Source organism: Grammomys surdaster, unplaced genomic scaffold (assembly GCF_004785775.1).
Source record: "Grammomys surdaster isolate TR1022 unplaced genomic scaffold, NIH_TR_1.0 125889, whole genome shotgun sequence".
Lineage (NCBI taxonomy): Eukaryota > Metazoa > Chordata > Mammalia > Rodentia > Muridae > Grammomys > Grammomys surdaster.
This window is the reverse complement of record NW_021620714.1, coordinates 3,077,856-3,093,987: the sequence shown is the minus strand read 5'-3', so window position 1 is coordinate 3,093,987 and position 16,132 is coordinate 3,077,856. Positions and strand designations below refer to the sequence as shown.

General features: G+C 49.1%; 1 protein-coding gene across 1 annotated transcript in view; it reads left to right on the top strand.

Moving 5' to 3' along the window:
- The first annotated feature begins 2,932 nt into the window (after positions 1-2,932).
- Itgb5 (integrin subunit beta 5) overlaps positions 2,933-16,132 on the top strand; it is a 113,153-nt gene continuing 99,953 nt past the window's right edge. Inside the window, exon 1 of the mRNA XM_028752244.1 lies at positions 2,933-3,292. Coding sequence (XP_028608077.1) covers positions 3,223-3,292 — 70 coding nt within the window. The 5' untranslated portion in view covers positions 2,933-3,222. The remainder of the gene's footprint in view (positions 3,293-16,132) is intronic.

Genomic DNA, 16,132 nt, shown 5'->3' with positions numbered 1-16,132 from the left:
AGAGAGGGGGAGGGGAGAGAGGGGAGAGTTTATTTTTATTCTAGTGTATAGGTATTTTGTCTTCATGTATGTCTCTATGTGATATGCATGCAAATATCTGTAGAGTCCAAAGGAGGCTGTCAGAACCTCAGACAGGTGTGAGTTCAGACTGCTGCATGGGTTCTGGGAGTTGAACCCTGATCCTCTAGAAGAGAGGCCATTTATTTTCACCACTGAACCCATAACTATTCTTTTTTTTATTCTTTTTTTTCCCCCCGAGGCAGGGTTTCTCTGTGTAGCCCTGGCTGTCTTGGAACTCACTCTGTAGACCAGGCTAGCCTCGAACTCTCGAACTCAGAAATCCACCTGCCTCTGCCTCCCAAGTGCTGGGATTACAGGCGTGCACCACCACCGCCCAGCATAACTATTCTTTTAATGGTAAAAGACACACAATGTAAAATTTATCATTTTAGCCATTTTAAGTGGGCCATTCTGTGCCAGTACGACTATCCATTTCTAGAACTTTCCCACCTTCCCAACTTGAAATTCTGTACTCATAAATAAATAAAACTCCTCTCCTCCCACCAGCCTGTGGTAACACCTGTTTTACTCTTTTCATCACTTTGTTGGTTCTAGGTACTTTACATAAGCAGAATACCTGGGCATGGTTGCTCACCCCTGTAATCTTAACACTCATGATGTGCAGGCAAGTGAATCAAGAATTCAATGTCGGCCGGGCGGTGGTGGCGCACGCCTTTAATCCTAGCACTTGGGAGGCAGAGGCAGGCGGATTTCTGAGTTCGAGAGTTCGAGGCCAGCCTGGTCTACAAAGTGAGTTCCAGGACAGCCAGGGCTACACAGAGAAACCCTGTCTGGAAAAACCAAAAAAAAAAAAAAAAAAAAAAAAGAATCCAATGTCATTATCTTCAGCCATAGAGAGTTCAAGGCCAGCTTAGGCTAGATGAGAGCAATCCCCCCCCCCACACACACACAGAATTATATAATACTTGTCCCTTTGGGTCTATTTCATGTCACATAGGGTGTTTTAAATTTTGTAGTAAGTGTCAGAATTCCATTCCTTTTGTTTTGTATTGATTTTGAGACAGCGTCTCTCTACATAGCTCTGGCTGTCCTGGAATTCACTATGTAGATCCCCTAGCCTCAAATTTATAAATATGCCTGCCTTTGCCTCCCAAGTGCTGGGATTAAAGGTGTGCCATCGTGCCCAGGTCCATTTCATTGTAAGATCAAATAGATCATCAAGCCTGACACTTTATCTGTGAGCACTAGGATGAAGGACTCGTGGGGCACACACCACAAAGCAGAAGTCCTGAAGTCGACAAAGGCATCTTCAAACCAGCTTTAATGCAGCTTGGATTGCTCAGGTCTCATGGCAGGTCTGGGCAGGCTGGGGACCCAGAGAACCACCAGATAAGACAGGAGGGGGCTGGTGAGAGCGAGGGCAAGTTGGATCACAGCACTCTCCAGGTGCAGTTTAGATAAATGGTGGTCTGTGCCAGGTGTGGGACAAAGTGGGATATTTTAACTGCTACAAGGTGCTCATTTTAGGTGCAGAGAAGATGGGATATTATGGGCCCTAAACTCAAAGAATGCAGGACATAGGAAAGTCGCTGTTATACTTAAAGCAGTGTTCCACCGGCTTTCAGGACTCTCCTAGCTGATCCATCCTACATATTCCTGCCAGGCAAATCAACTCTTGGCACAGGATATCTTCCAGTTCAAACTCTTTGATCAGCTCCCATAACGAAGAATCACCACCTCTAAGCTGGGATAAGCATAGCCCCAAGGCCAATGCCCTAAGGGGCAGCTAATTAATTCCAAGACCTACCTGGGTTGTTTCTGCAGCGTGAATTCTACTGGACAATGGCTGGCAGCAAATATGACTTTTTTTTTTTTTGGTTTTTCGAGACAGGGTTTCTCTGTGTAGCTCTGGCTGTCCTGGAACTCACTCTGTAGACCAGGCCAGCCTCGAACTCTCGAACTCAGAAATCCGCCTGCCTCTGCCTCCCAAGTGCTGGGATTACAGGCGTGCGCCACCACCGCCCGGCCAAATATGACTTTAAGTCACAACAAAGCAATATACGACAGAGCATGATATTTGCATATGGTCTAAGGATGAACTTTGAAGTTTGCTCTGGATTGGTTCACTTTCCCCTATGCACACTATATTACAAACTGACTTCCGCCAGTGCCACCCAGTCAGAGTTTGGAAGGTGGGCACAATAAAGCTTTTAAGATCCAAATGCCTTTGTAGGTTTTGCACCCACACCACCTCCAAGTCCTGACCTTCCAGCTGGCAAAAGTTAGGCTGCCTCACTTAAATCATTCCTGATTTCTGGACAATACATCCTAGCAATTACTTCCTCCAGCATATTAACCCTCAGTGGCTCAGTTTCCTCACCTAAGCAACGGTAGGGATGTTAGTACTCAAGGAGTGAGTACACACACATACAGACAGCACTTAGCACAGTGCCTGCTCAGCAGGGTGCCCTCCGTTTCGCCAGAGTTGCTTTCCACGTGTCCTCCCTTGCTCATCCCAAACTCCGAGTCTTGATTGAATATCCGGCGCCTCTGTCCCATCTCGGGCGAGGCCTGGGCTGCCATGCGCTTGTGGCATGACGAAATGGCCTGGCAGATCCAAGCCTTACCTGCCCTCGATTCTGAAGTCATAACTGAGATGGCTTTGGCCCAAGTAATCTCTGCAGGCCTAATGGAGCGCGCCCCGCCCCCTCCCGTAGATGCCAAGACCCGGGAGGGAGACCCTAACTAGAAGTTTCGAACACAGGATCCCCACAAGTGTGCCAGCCGTGACAGCCACCTGGGCAGCCCAGGACTTCGGCGTGCTGGCGGGTCCCGGCGTAGGGCGGAGCTGGTCCGTCCCGGAGCTCGCCCCGCCCCGTCCCGCCTAGCCGTAAGCTGACCGAGCGGCGGCCCGCGGGAGAGAGGGGAGGAGAAAGCAGAGAAGAGTGGGGGCCGGCGGCCGAGGGAGAAGGGAAGGGACGCCGGGAGCAGACGCGCGGGGACTCGGCGAGGGTGCGTCCGGAGCAGCGACAACTCCGGGAGTCCCAACCAGGGAAGCGAGGAGGATGGTGGCGGCGGGACGCGGGCCAGCCCGGCCGCGGGCGCCGTGAGCCGGAGCGCAGCGCCCGGCATGCGGCTGCGGTCCCCGGCCTCGGCCCCGCTCCGTCCCCCGCCGCGCGCCCCCGCCGAGCGGCGCGCACCATGCCGCGGGTGCCCGCGACCCTCTACGCCTGTCTGCTCGGGCTCTGCGCGCTCGTGCCGCGCCTCGCAGGTAAGCCGCGCCGCCCCGCCGCGCGCTCCGCAACTTTTGCTCGCCCGCGGCCGCTTGCGGGAGCCGAGGTTGCAGTGCTCTCCCGGGCGCTCCCAGATGGGTCGGGGGGACACCGGCTTCGGATCTGCGTGCTCTGGCTGGTTCCCTCCCGGGCTGAGGAGGAGCCTTCCCTTCCTGTGTAAACAGCGTGCGTCTGGTGGCGGAGCCCGAGGGCGCTGGGGACTTGGGAGGGAAAGCCTCCCTGCCCGGTGCTGGGGCCCCAGCTCTGCGCTCGCCTGCACAAAGCAGCCCTTGTAGCCCTGGGGGTGGGGAGTGATGTGGGGGGCCACACTGCGGCGGCCCGGTCATCTTGGAGGTCTGTGGATAATGCAACTTTCTCTAAGTTTGCTCAAAATTAAAAGTTGTCACCACTCTCCGTAAGTCCGAAGTCACGGCCCCACATGGGATACCGCCATCTGATCCTGTTCTGTGCGGTGATTCATAAACACGGTGTCAGGACTGCGGAGGGGCTGCAGGCGCTGCCTTAGCCGTACGCTCCCTGGCGGTGATGCAAGAGCCCCTAGCTACCTGCGTTAAGTTTTCAGACTTGGGAGTGGCAGTTAAGCCTTTAGAGCCGGGCGGTGGTGGCACACGCCTTTCACTCCCCCATGGTGGGGAGGGGCAGAGGCAGCCTGGTCTTTAGAGCAAGCTCAGACAGCTAAGGCTACACAGTGAGACCCTGTCTCAAAAAAGAAGAAAAAAAGAAAAAAGAAAAGAAAGTCCTTACGGGAAGGATGATAGTTGGCGCTGGAGCTGCCAGGGACGTGAGCTTGTCCTACCTCCTCCAAACCTACCCACTCAAAGCAGGAGTTTCCTAACTTTCTCCTTCCCGTCGGAAGTAACTGTGTATAGATTAAGAGTGCGCTATTTACTTTGAATCCCGAAGTACTCGTTTGCCTTTCAGGGCCCTGCGGTTGCCTGGCTCTTGAGGGGAGAACTCTGTTCCCCCTACCGCGTCTCATTTACATGAAGGAGGTTGAGGTTTCCATCTGAGAGCGAGGAGGCAGTTGAGGAAACAAAAACTGTCGTTCAGGCCCCAGTCCAAACTTAATAGTGTAGCAAGGCTGCCTTTATGGGAAAATAAGTAGATTAGTGGGTCCCACCCACCCCTCCCCCCAATCTGGCAACCAGTGTCCATCTTTCGTGTTCCAAAGGGTCCCCAGGGAAACGCAGAGATGTAACTTGAATCACCATCCTCTGGCGTATATCCTTGTCAACTGATCTCACTTCTTTAGGACAGGGTTTTAGTTTGAAGTTATACTCTTTATAGTTTGATGAAAACTTTTTCTTTTAATTGTGTGTGTGTAGCCGGGCGGTGGTGGCGCACGCCTTTAATCCCAGCACTTGGGAGGCAGAGGCAGGCGAATTTCTGAGTTCGAGAGTTCGAGGCTAGCCTGGTCTACAGAGTGAGTTCCAGGACAGCCAGGGCTACACAGAGAAACCCTGTCTCGAAACCCCCCCCACCAAAAAAAATTTTGTGTGTGTGTGTGTGTGTGTGTGTGAAATGATGTATTTAAATTTGTTGTCAGAATAAACCCTCAGCAACCTTACCTTACTTTCTCCTTTTCTGTTGGCATTCTGTGAAATTCAACTTTGGGATGGCTCACGTTTCTTTCCGGTTAGCCATTTGATTTGAATGAAAACTCAAACATTTCTCCATTGCAAAAAATTCTAATCTTTATTAGTTGAGTTTCCTGGAAACCTGTTTTTATCTTATTTACTTCCCATCCCCTGACTCTTCCCAGATCCATTCCCCTTCCCTGTGAGCCCAACTCTTTGTCCATATAAAAGCCATATAAAATGGCGTGGTCCTCAATTTGAGCCTTCTCTACTTAGGAGGGGCTACACTCTTAGAGAAAACTTCCCTCCCTGCATTCAACTTTTGTCAATAGCTCCAAGGCTGGGTCTTTATTATTATTGTTGTTGTTATTATTATTATTATTACTATTTTAATGAACCCCCCACCTGGCCTGTAACTCACTATGCAGACCAGGCTGGCCTCAAATTTCCAGAGATTCCTTTGCCTGTACCTCCCAAATGCTGGCATTAAAGGAGTGCCCCACCCCTCAGGCGTCCTTCAGATTATTAGAGGCATTAGTTTTCCGTCTGCATGTGATTTCCCCTCTTTGAAAGTTCCAGTGCCTCAGATCAGGCTCTTCCTTCCAGAGAATGGCCATGGGGGACCATGTGGCTTTGTCTCTTGTCTCTGCGTGGGAGTGGTGAGGCCAAGCCAAGGGCTGTTTGGTCTTTTGTACCCTATTTTGGAGCCTAGGTGGTTTACTTTCAGGGTCTTCAGAGTTAGCTTTGTCCGCTGTGCTGTGATCACAGGCTTGTCTTTTGCCATCCCTTGCTGCCAGCCAGTAAAGTCAGTAAAATGGAATAAATCTGTTACCAGCCTCCGGACTGGGCCACCTCCCTCTTAGGGTACCAGGTCGGAAGGACTGGCTCATTTGGATAGACTTAGGGTCCCAATGTTGCTGACGTGCCTTCATTCCGTTTACCCTTACTCTTGTCCCCTCCACCCCCTCCTCTTTCATTCTTTCTTGAAAACTGGCCCTTCTCCAGTCCATCTCTTGCTTGCTAACGGGAACATAATTTGGAAGGAAAATAAAAGTTACCTTGGGAAAGAATAGTATTGTGACGAATAGTGTCCATATGCAGGGTTCCTAGACTTGTCAATGAATCCAGCAAGTAACAGACCTTAAGTTTAAGGGGCTCATTGTAAATAAGCCTTTGCTGTGCTGCCCCACCCTTGCCCCCCACTAGGATAACTCCTTAATTATTCCAGGCTAGAACCTGACACTCAGGCTCTTCTCTCAAAACCAGGGAAGGGCTGCGCTGGGGAGGCCTTCCATGCCCACTTCCGTTCTAAAACAGAGGGAGGAGTCTGGTCTCGTTCCTGCTGCATGGCTGGAGTCATACTTGCTGCCGTAGTTTATTATTTTATAAGCAATCAGATGTTCTTTTAGTGAGTGCCCTGCAAATTAGTGTGCTCCGAATACCAAGAGCCCTTTGTTGATTTAGAGAATTCGAATTGGCAGCCCCGGTCCTCTTCACCCTGTCCCTGGCCCACCGTGGTTGTAGGCAGATGCGGGATGGGGGTGGGGCTGGGGCTGCTGGAATTTGGCTGGGTTTGCCGCTCCCTTTAGGTAACCAGGCCCAGACGCGGAAATGCAAAGGGTGGCCTTGGTTCATAGGCTACTGTTTACCTTCTGAGATTTGCATTTTAACTTCGCCGGCTTTAGTCAGAGGGGGCTTTTCTTGTAGGGGATCGAGGCAGAAGAGGGCAGGGCCTAATTAGTCTTAATTAGTATTCCTCCCCCGCTTGTTCTCCATGCTTATTTAGCTACTGAGGCAACGAAGAATTAAAATATCTAAGTAGTTTGGCAAATCGCCCTTTGTGCCTGCCTGCCCTAGTAACAACTTTTTCTTCTTCAGCGGGGTCACGGAAATATTCTGGGAGGTTTTAACAAGATCAGCAATGTGGGGTAATATTCTTAAATGATAAGGTGGCTTTCAGAGTCTGTGTGCTGCGTGGGTTAGGGGCTAGGGTCTGGGAGTCTGGGGTGGGGGCCCCACACAAGTGTTTTCAGTTGGCTGGGCGAGCGCTTCGGAAGACACAGATTTAAATTACGATTCATAACAGTAGCAAAATTGTATTTATGAAGTACCAGTGAAAATAATTTTATGGTTGGAGGTCACCACAACATGAGGAGCTGTATTAAAAGGTCGCAGCATTAGGAAGGTTGAGAACCACTGCTTTAGAGGGTCATAGGCACCCATTTGTTTTTGCTTTGATTAGGTGCAGGTTTTGGTCGGCTGGGGCAAGACTCGGCTCCAGGGCCGACAAGCTGACTCACCCAGTAGGCGGAGCCCTGCAGCGTGGGGCCAGCCTCACTCCATCCCTTCCGCAGCTTTGCCATAGTTGTTCCGATGTGTTCCCTGTCCCTGGTAGAGCCAGGAACTACTTCTACACCGGATCTTTTAATTATTCTTATCCCTCACTCAAAGGTAATCCTGTTAGAACTCCTCAGATCACATCTTGCTGCCTAGAGCCTTCTAGGCTTCCGGTTCTGCTGGAAGCCCTGTGGCCTCCGGCTCTTCTTCCGTAATCTCTCACCCCTGTCTCCTCACAGACTTTACGTTGCCCTCCCCGCGTGCGTTCTCCTGCCTGGACTGGTTTCCTGGTAGCTGCTGTCGGGCCTGGTCATGGTGACTACTGTTCAAGGCCAAGGTCTCCAGCCGCTGTCATCCAAAGCTGCCTCCTCGTTCCTCGTTTCTTGGTTTCTCCCCTTGGCTCCATCTACCGTCCCACCTTGTTCCTTCTCCGTTTCTCTTAATTGCTCCCCCCCACCCCCTCCAGGCCTCACTTTGAAGTCAGGGTCTGTATGGGCAGCTGCTGTTAGGAGGAATCATTCTGGGGGCAGCGCTACCACGTTGCAAGGTGTCAAGATTCGTTGAGCTGGAATCCATGATAAAGGCGGGTTGCTTCAACCTCTGAACTGTGTGTACTGGAGAGGCCGGGCGATGCGCCCAATGTGTTTTGTTTTTTTTTTGTTTGTTTGTTTGTTTTGGTACTCAATTGACCTTTCCCATAGCTTTAGAACCTCAAAGAATATGGAAGTTTTAGATCTCCACACCCAGTTTCCCTGTTTTATCAGCATCTTACATGTTAATAAGTGTGGTGTAGTTGTCAAAGTGGATGAACCATATTGACACACTGATTAACCAAGGTCGACACTGCTCAGATGTCCTGGGGCTTTACCCTTTCCCGTTCCAGGATCCATTGGAGTGCCACATTACTGTCATGCTCTCTTGGGTGCCTCTTGGCTGGGATGGTTCGGTCTATACTTGCATTAGTTGCTTTTGACAATTTAGAGTTCTGGTCATTTATTCTGCAGACACTGCCTCTGTTTTATAGACACTAATTTCTTTTTTTCTCTTGAGTAGGTGGAATCTTATGTTTGGGGAGGAGGATTCTAGGGGTAACTGGTTGCCTCCTCTTTTTTTTCTCTTTTGAGAAAGAGACTCTTTCATCACAGGCTGGCTTCAAGCTCTCTGTGTGCCTTAGGTCCTGAACTCATCCTTCTGCCTCTACCTCCTGGGTGCTAAATACGCCATTTACACAGTGCCGGGTCCTACCCAAGGCCTCTTGAATCTAGCACTATACCAGTTAGCTACATCCCAGCCATCGCTAGCCTTAGTCGAGCTGGCTCCAGAGTTAAGAGCACATGCTGCTCTCACAGAGGATTCTAGTGTGTGAGGTGGCTCACAACTACTTGTAACTCCAGCTCCAGGGGATCTGATGTCCCTGGCCTCTGAGGGTACCACCAGCATGCACGTGCATAGTCCCACCCATAAACCCATACACATAATTAAAATAATATAATTGTCAAAAACATTTTCTTTAACAATTTTGATGTATGTGTGCATACTTGTGTGAGCATTGTGTGTGTATATCTATGTGTGCAGCTGATGAGCATACATGTAGAAAGGTTTGAGGAGGACATTGGGTATCTTCTCCAGCCTGCTGTTTAGCTTCCTTCATAGTGACACTGAGTCTCTCCCTGAGCCTGAAGTCACCATTTGACTGAGCTGGCTGGCTGACTGCTCTGCCTCCCAGGGCTGGGTTTTCTTCTAGCACCTATGAGCACCTTATATAATTTTTTGAGTGTATAAGTAGGGTGTGCTGAGAAGACTCCTCCTGTCTTTTCTCAGCACCCATTAGCCCAGGCTATTCCCCTAATGGCTCCTGTCCTCCATAATTGGTTTAGAACCTTATATGTTAGTGTTTCTCTGTGACAGTTACCAGTCTTCCATTTTCATTCTAAAGCAGCATTAAATATACTTCTGCAACTTGCTTTTTATTTTTAACTTAGCTAAACTTTGGGGTAAACTTCATATCAGGGTGTCCACTCTTTTTTTTTTATAGCTGCACAATGTCTCTCTCATTGTATGAATTGCTGTTTGAAAAATGGAACATCACCACCTTGAGAGGTACTGTGTACTAGTACTACTGACATCAGCAGTTCAAGGCCAGCCTTAGCTACATAGTGAGTTTGATACCATCCAGGTCTATGAGACATCAGCAACCAATCAACCAAAAAAAAAAAAAATGCAAGTCCTAGCTGTAAAGCTTACGGTATTGTGGGTGTTTGGTTGATGTCTGCTGTTCTGAAGGACAATCTGATTGAGGGAGAACCTTCCTAGGACATGCTTGAGTTTTGGGGTACCATCTTCAGATGTGACCATGTAGTTGCTGGAAATGTGGGGGTCATAGTTCAGATGTGGGGAGAAGCACCCCAGTGCCTCGCTACTTTCAACTTAAGACTTATTCTAATCTGGTACCTGCTTTTACTCACTTCTGTTGCCCCGTGGAATGTTTTAGATCAGGCAGTTAAACCTGCTGGCTGTCTCCTTCAGTGATAGTTACCCAACTTTGGATGTTCAGGGTGGGCAGAAGTGAGAGGGGCAGCCTAGAGCAAGGGGGATTTAGAGGGTCCTGTCGAAATTTAGGCCAGAGGGTTGCTTTGAGCTGTTGGCTCTGGAGGGGCTAGGCAGGAAGGGCTGGGTCAGGAAACACGTCTCGCACATCTTGGATGGATGCTAGGCTGGACATAGACTGTCTGCATATGGTTGATGAGAGAGGAGCTGAATCAATGAGTTTCAGAGCATATTATTTTTTTAGATCGTATTTTGTATTACACTTCCCCCCCCCCCCCCCAACAAGACTTGATTGAAGTTACAGAGTTGAAGCAGAGCCAGGACATGTCTGCAAACAACCAAGAAGAGACATGGCTGCTGGCTGGGCCAGTGGCACTTTATCTCTGTGACCTAGACACAACATTGCGACATAGGTGAACTCTGTCTGCTTGGCTTTCTGTGTGTCGCTTCCTTCCTTTTCAGACTGCCTAAGTGGTGCCGGTGACTCATGCAGCCAAGTCCAAACTCTGAAATATTAATAGGTGGAGAGCAGAGATGCCAAGGGAGGTGACTGGCACTGGGAGGTCGTTGGCACACAGCATATGTTTTTGGGTTTGGGGCTTCTTGCTGGACATCTCTCCAGCCCCCAGAAGCAGCACCTGTAGCTAGTAGCTAGTAGCTAGTGCAGAGCTCAGAGATTAGACAATGAAGCATGTCTGGAATCTGGATCTGTCCCAAGGGCAACCTTAATTTTAGGGCAGATGAGTGTTGTAAATCTAATCCATTATTGAGTATGAATATGGCATATTAGTAGAAATAACTAGTGATGCAGAGTCGCTTGATGTTTTTATGGCTTTACAGTATGGTTTTTGTTTGTTCTTGTTTTTTTAGACAGGCACTCACTGTAGCCCAGGTTGACCCAAACTCGTAGGTACCACTTGTGACAGCACTCCTGGATGCTCGTCTAGAGTGCTGGGATTGAAGGCGTGAGCCAACATACCCTGCTGACTGTTGGACTGTTGTCATACCAGGTGTCCCTTGTATCACTGAGCCTTTATTGTACTCCTGGTCTTTGGAGGAGGTAGACCAGGAGCCTGTGGACTATCTGGCCTAGTCAGAAAAGAGTTTGTACAAGCAGGCCCTGGGTCCTCAGCCTGGACTCCTGTGGCTCAGGTAATCAGGAAGTGCTAGCTGTGAATTCAGGTGGCTTTGAGCTGAACCCTAAGTGAGGGACCACGAACTCATTCAGACCTCGGTGTGGTTAGCAATCTCCTCCAGAAGCTGCATGCGGAGCTCAGAGGACCACAGCCTTCCTGGAACCCCTGTGGACCTGCTTCTGGTCAACAGGGGTCCTTGTTCCCAGTCACCTCAGCTTTACTTGTGTTTTATGTGAACAGTGTGACAGTTTAATTACCTTGCCTGGAAACACCTTCAGCTCCCGGGCTCCCAAGGTTTATTATATTGCCTAGGTACTTGTGTGTGTGTGTGTACAAAAAAAAAGGGGGGGGGGCCAGGAGGGCTTGGTTGTGTGTGGTGAGGTGGAGGAGGGGCAGAGAAAAGCAACTTTTGTTTGGCTTTCCTTCCCTCAGATGGTTTCTGACAGGTAGGGGGATTTGACCCAGACCAGAATTGTTTTTGCATCACACACATCTGTTCTCAAAGACTTAGGTATTTGGAAATCACTACTTTAAAACTGGAAAGGAAGCCGCTGTGCTAGCATGTCCGCACCTGTACTCCCCGACGTTGGGGAGGCTGAAGCAGGAGGGTCAGGTGTTCAAGGCCAGATTCATCTGCATGAGATTTTGTCTAAAAAACAAAAACCAAAAAGCTAGACCAAAGTAGAAAAGAGGCTCTGTCAGTGAGAGCCTGTGGGTCCTGCTTCCCTGTCACTGAAGATCTAGGACCTTGCCATGGTGTGGCCCCTGTGGTTCGTCCTGCTGATGTGGGTCCTATCTAGAGGATGAAGCTCAGGCTGGCGGTGAGAGACTGCCTGTCTGAGAGGAATGCTGGCACTCTGCTCCCGTCCCTGGGGCTTGGGGATGGGTGGCTCCTGTCAGGACAGCTGCTGTGGATGAGGGGATTCAAAGTTCAGAGTCAGGGTCCTGCCTGGCAGAAGCCACTGTTCTCTCCAGACTCCAAAGCCTCCCTCCCTCCCTCCCTTGCTTTCCAGGTCTCCAGGCCTGCCTCTTTTTGTCTTTTCCTACTTCAGCTACCAGTTGTACTCCAGCAGGTTTCCTCTTCTCATATCCCTCAGCGTGGTCATTCTGCTTAGGCCACCCCACTCCCACCCTGTCCCTGCTTCTCGGCCATTTATGATGTTTGTGGGTTTTTACAGCAAGTGACAGAGGAAAAGCAGAATGTTGAAACTAAGTTAGGGAACTGCTGGGGTTCCTTTCTCCAGCCTTTCTCTGTCCATTTTGATACTTCTCTTACTTTTCACAGTTTTACTTGTTTTGATGTATTTATATGATTGACAAGTACAGGAAAGAAAAAGTATAGATTTGCATTATATAGTGATGTTTTAATGTATATGTACTGTATGAAATGACACCACAAGTAAGAGATGCTTATTACTTCACATGGGAACGTGTGTGTGTGTGTGTGTGTTGACAGTGCTTATGATCAACTTTCTCAGGGCTGGAGAGATGGCTTACTGGTTAAGAGCACTTGCTACTCTTATAGAGGACTCAGGGTTGGTTCTCAGCACCCACATGTCTGTTCCCCCAGTTCCAGAGAATCTGACACCCTCTTCTGGCTTCCATGGGCACTGCACACATGTGGTACACAGACAGACATGGAAGCAAACATAACACATTAAAACAAAATCCTGAGCTGGGCAGTGGTGGTACATGCCTTTAACCCCAGCACTTGGGAGGCGGAGGCAGGTGGATTTCTGAAATCGAGGCCAGCCTGGTCTACAGAGTGAGTTCCAGGACAGCCAGGGCTACACAGAGAAACCCTGTCTCAAAAAAAAAACAAAACAAAATAAAACAAAACAAAAACAAAAATCCTGAAAAAAAAAAAAAGGAAGGTCTTTCTCATGAGTTTTCAAGCACACAGCATACTATTTTGCCTGTAGTCATGCAGTACAGCAGGTCTATAGGATATGTTCATCCCATCTGCAATTTTTAAAAACAATTTACTGATTCTTTGTGAATTTCACATCATCCCAATCCCACTCATCTCCCCATCCCTCCATCTTGGCCTCCACCCTTGCAACAAAACAAACAAAAAAACTCTCTCTCTGTGGAAGCTGCAGTGTGTCACCTGTACCCTTTTGCCCAAATGTCTTTACTTACAAATGTTCATTAGTCTAGTTTGAGGTCTCTGGCTTCTGCTACACCATCAATACTGGCTCCTCACTGGGACTCCTCATCCTGTAGTTGCCCTGAGTCATGGAGGTCCTGCAGCTTTGGATCTGTAGGACCAGCCCCGTCACATGCTCCAGAGGTTCATAGACGGGTTCAAAGTTCCAGTGGACCAACTCAAAGCCCTGGATCTGCACCTGGGCCTGGGTGGTGGCTCTCCTTCCCTCGCACCATTGGGGCTAGCTCTCAGCACTGCCCGGCAAGGGCCCTGCTTACCCGAGTGCCAAAACCAGCAAAGCAGCAGGCCAGCTTTCACTCAGTTTACATCCTCAGGCCAGCCCTCAGACATGGTCCTAGTTGATATGATGATAACATGGGCCAGAGACATCAACACAGACCCCTGCTGCTGCAGGGCCATGAACCCAGACATGATCCTGCGTGGCTGCACAAGCCAGGACCTCACTATGGCCTCAGGTGGCAGTGCAGGCTGCTGACATCAGGTTCTTCACTACCCTCCAGTTCCTCCTGTCTTCACTGTGAGCACACCTTTCTCTCCCACCTCTCCACCACTTACTTGCACCTGGGCCTCTGAGTGTCCTCCGCTCCACCCTCACTGTGTGGCAGTGGGCAGGGTTTCTCCCATCTCATTCCCTGCCCTGTGCATCCTCAGCAACCACCATGTTGTTCTCTGCTTCTCTAAGATTGAGTTTTAGATTCCACGAGCTTGCTGCGTGCAGCTAACAAGGCTGTGTCCTTCTGTGCCTGGCTTGTTTCTTTTATCACATACTTCAAGCTGGGCAGTGGTGGAACATGCCTGTAGTCCCAGCACTCTGAGGGGCAGAGGCAGGCGGATTTCGGTGAGTTCAAGGCCAGCTTGGTCTATAGAGTGAGTTCCAGGACAGTCATGACTATACAGAGAAACCCTGTCTTGAGAACCCAAAAAATAATATCCTCTAGATTTTTTCTTGTCACCAATGATTGGATTTCATTTTTAAAAGCTTAACATTTCATTACATTTATAGATGAAATTTTTTATATCATTTTATCATATATATTCTTGAAGAAAAAAGTGAGGTAGATTCTCACTATTTAGCATCTGCTTCTCAAGTTTCTAGGCATGTGTGTCCCTAGAGCCAGAGTTACAGGTGATTGTGAGCTGCTCACCCTGGGTTCTGGGAACCAAAGAGGATCCGAGGCATGGCATTATACACTTTTTTAACTGCCTGGTCATCTCTCCATACCCTTGAGATAGGGTCTTAGGTAGTCCAGGCTAGCCTTGAACTTGCTGTGTAGATGAGGATAACCTTGACCTTTGGACCTCCCTGCTTCCTCTGCCCCAGTTCTGGGTTTGCAGATGCACACAGCCTCACTAGGTGTATGAGGTGCTGATGGAGCTCAGAGCTTGCTGCACTCACTAGCACCGGACTGAGCGACATCCTAGTGCTAAGTCTGTAATCCATCTCGAGTTGCTTTTTGCATGTTGGGTGAGTTAAGGGTATAGTTTGGTTTGCCTGTGGGAGGCCACCTGTCTCAAGACTTCCTATGGAAGAGACTAAGCTTTTATTGTGGCTGTTAGCGCCATTGTTGAGAATCTGTTGACTATAAATGTGAAGATTTATTTTATGGGTTCTGTTTTGTTCCATTGTGTATCGCCTTTCCGTTTTGGGGGTTGAGGTGGGGCAGAGGCAGTCAATACTGGGCTGGTTTGGAGGCAGAATGAAAGGCAGGGAAAATCTCTAGGACATGAGGAGAGGAGCCCCTCTACAGAAAGCAAGAACAATCGCCAGCTGCTTGAGGCCTTCCCCCTTCCCTTCTGTAAACTTGCAGTTTTCTAGAAATCCCAGAAACCACATTTACTGAGAAAGGCCATCTAAAACCTTGTGTAACCCTAGTGGCTTCTGGCTTTACCTTATCAGATTATAATCCCCCTCAAGGCAACTCTCTTGCCAAGAGACAAAGGGGGCTGGAGAGATAACGTCTCAGTGACTAAGAGCACTTGTAACTCTTGAAGAGGACCCAGGTTTGATTCCTAGAAGTCTGTGGAGGCTAACAAACCATATGTAACTCCAGTTCCAGGAGATCTGATGCCCTCAGGCATGTGTGCTATGCACACACATACATGCAGCCAAAGCATTCATACACAAAATAAAAATGAGTCTTTTAGTAACTCCTTGAAGTACCTTGAGAGACACCAGAATGGCCTATACAAGTAATGCTAAGACAACTGACTGCTTACTCTCCATTGAGGAGCCCAAATCCACACTTGGTTTGTGTGGGTTTCTTTCTTCTTAAGCTTATACTAAAATGTCTTCAATAAAAATCTCCTGACTGTGCTTGACAAACTGGCTAGTCCTGAAATTCTTTCCAGTGTTGAAACCATGAACCCTGATTTGGGCCCAGTCAAGGCCCTACAAGATTAGGGAGCTCCAGGCCGCTGAGGGTGACAATTGGGGTCTGTGTCTCTGTCCTTCCCCACCGACATCGTAGCTTGGTGATATGTTTGAAATTGGGGAGTTTGATACCTGCAGCTTTGTTCTTTTTCTTTAAAACTGCTTTAGCTCTTTGAGATGAATTTTAGGATGTAACAGTGATCCATTCCTTCCAACCCGCACACGTCACTCCATTTTGTTTTTACATCTAATGTGTATGAATGTTTTGCTGCATGTATGCACATGTACCATGTGTGTACCTGGCTCCTGCAAAGGTCAGAAGGCAGCGCTGGATTCTCTGGAGCTGGAGTTACAGGAAGTTGTGAGCTACCCTGTCCACTTCAAGAGCAGCCAGTGCTCATAACTGCTGGACTTTCTCTCTAGCCCCTCCCTCCTCCCTTGAAAGATTTATTTTTGTATGTAGATGAGTACTCTATTTGCATGTATGCCTACAAGACAGAAGAGGGCTTCCGATCCCATTATGATGGTTATGAGCTGGGAATTGTGAGAGGATGTGGTTGCTGGGAATTGAACTCAGGATCTGGATGAGCAGCCAGAGCCACTGCCTCTTCCCCTCCCCTCCCCTCCCCTCCCCGTCCCCCCCCCCCCCCCCCCCCCCCCCCGCCCCACCCCCAGCAAAA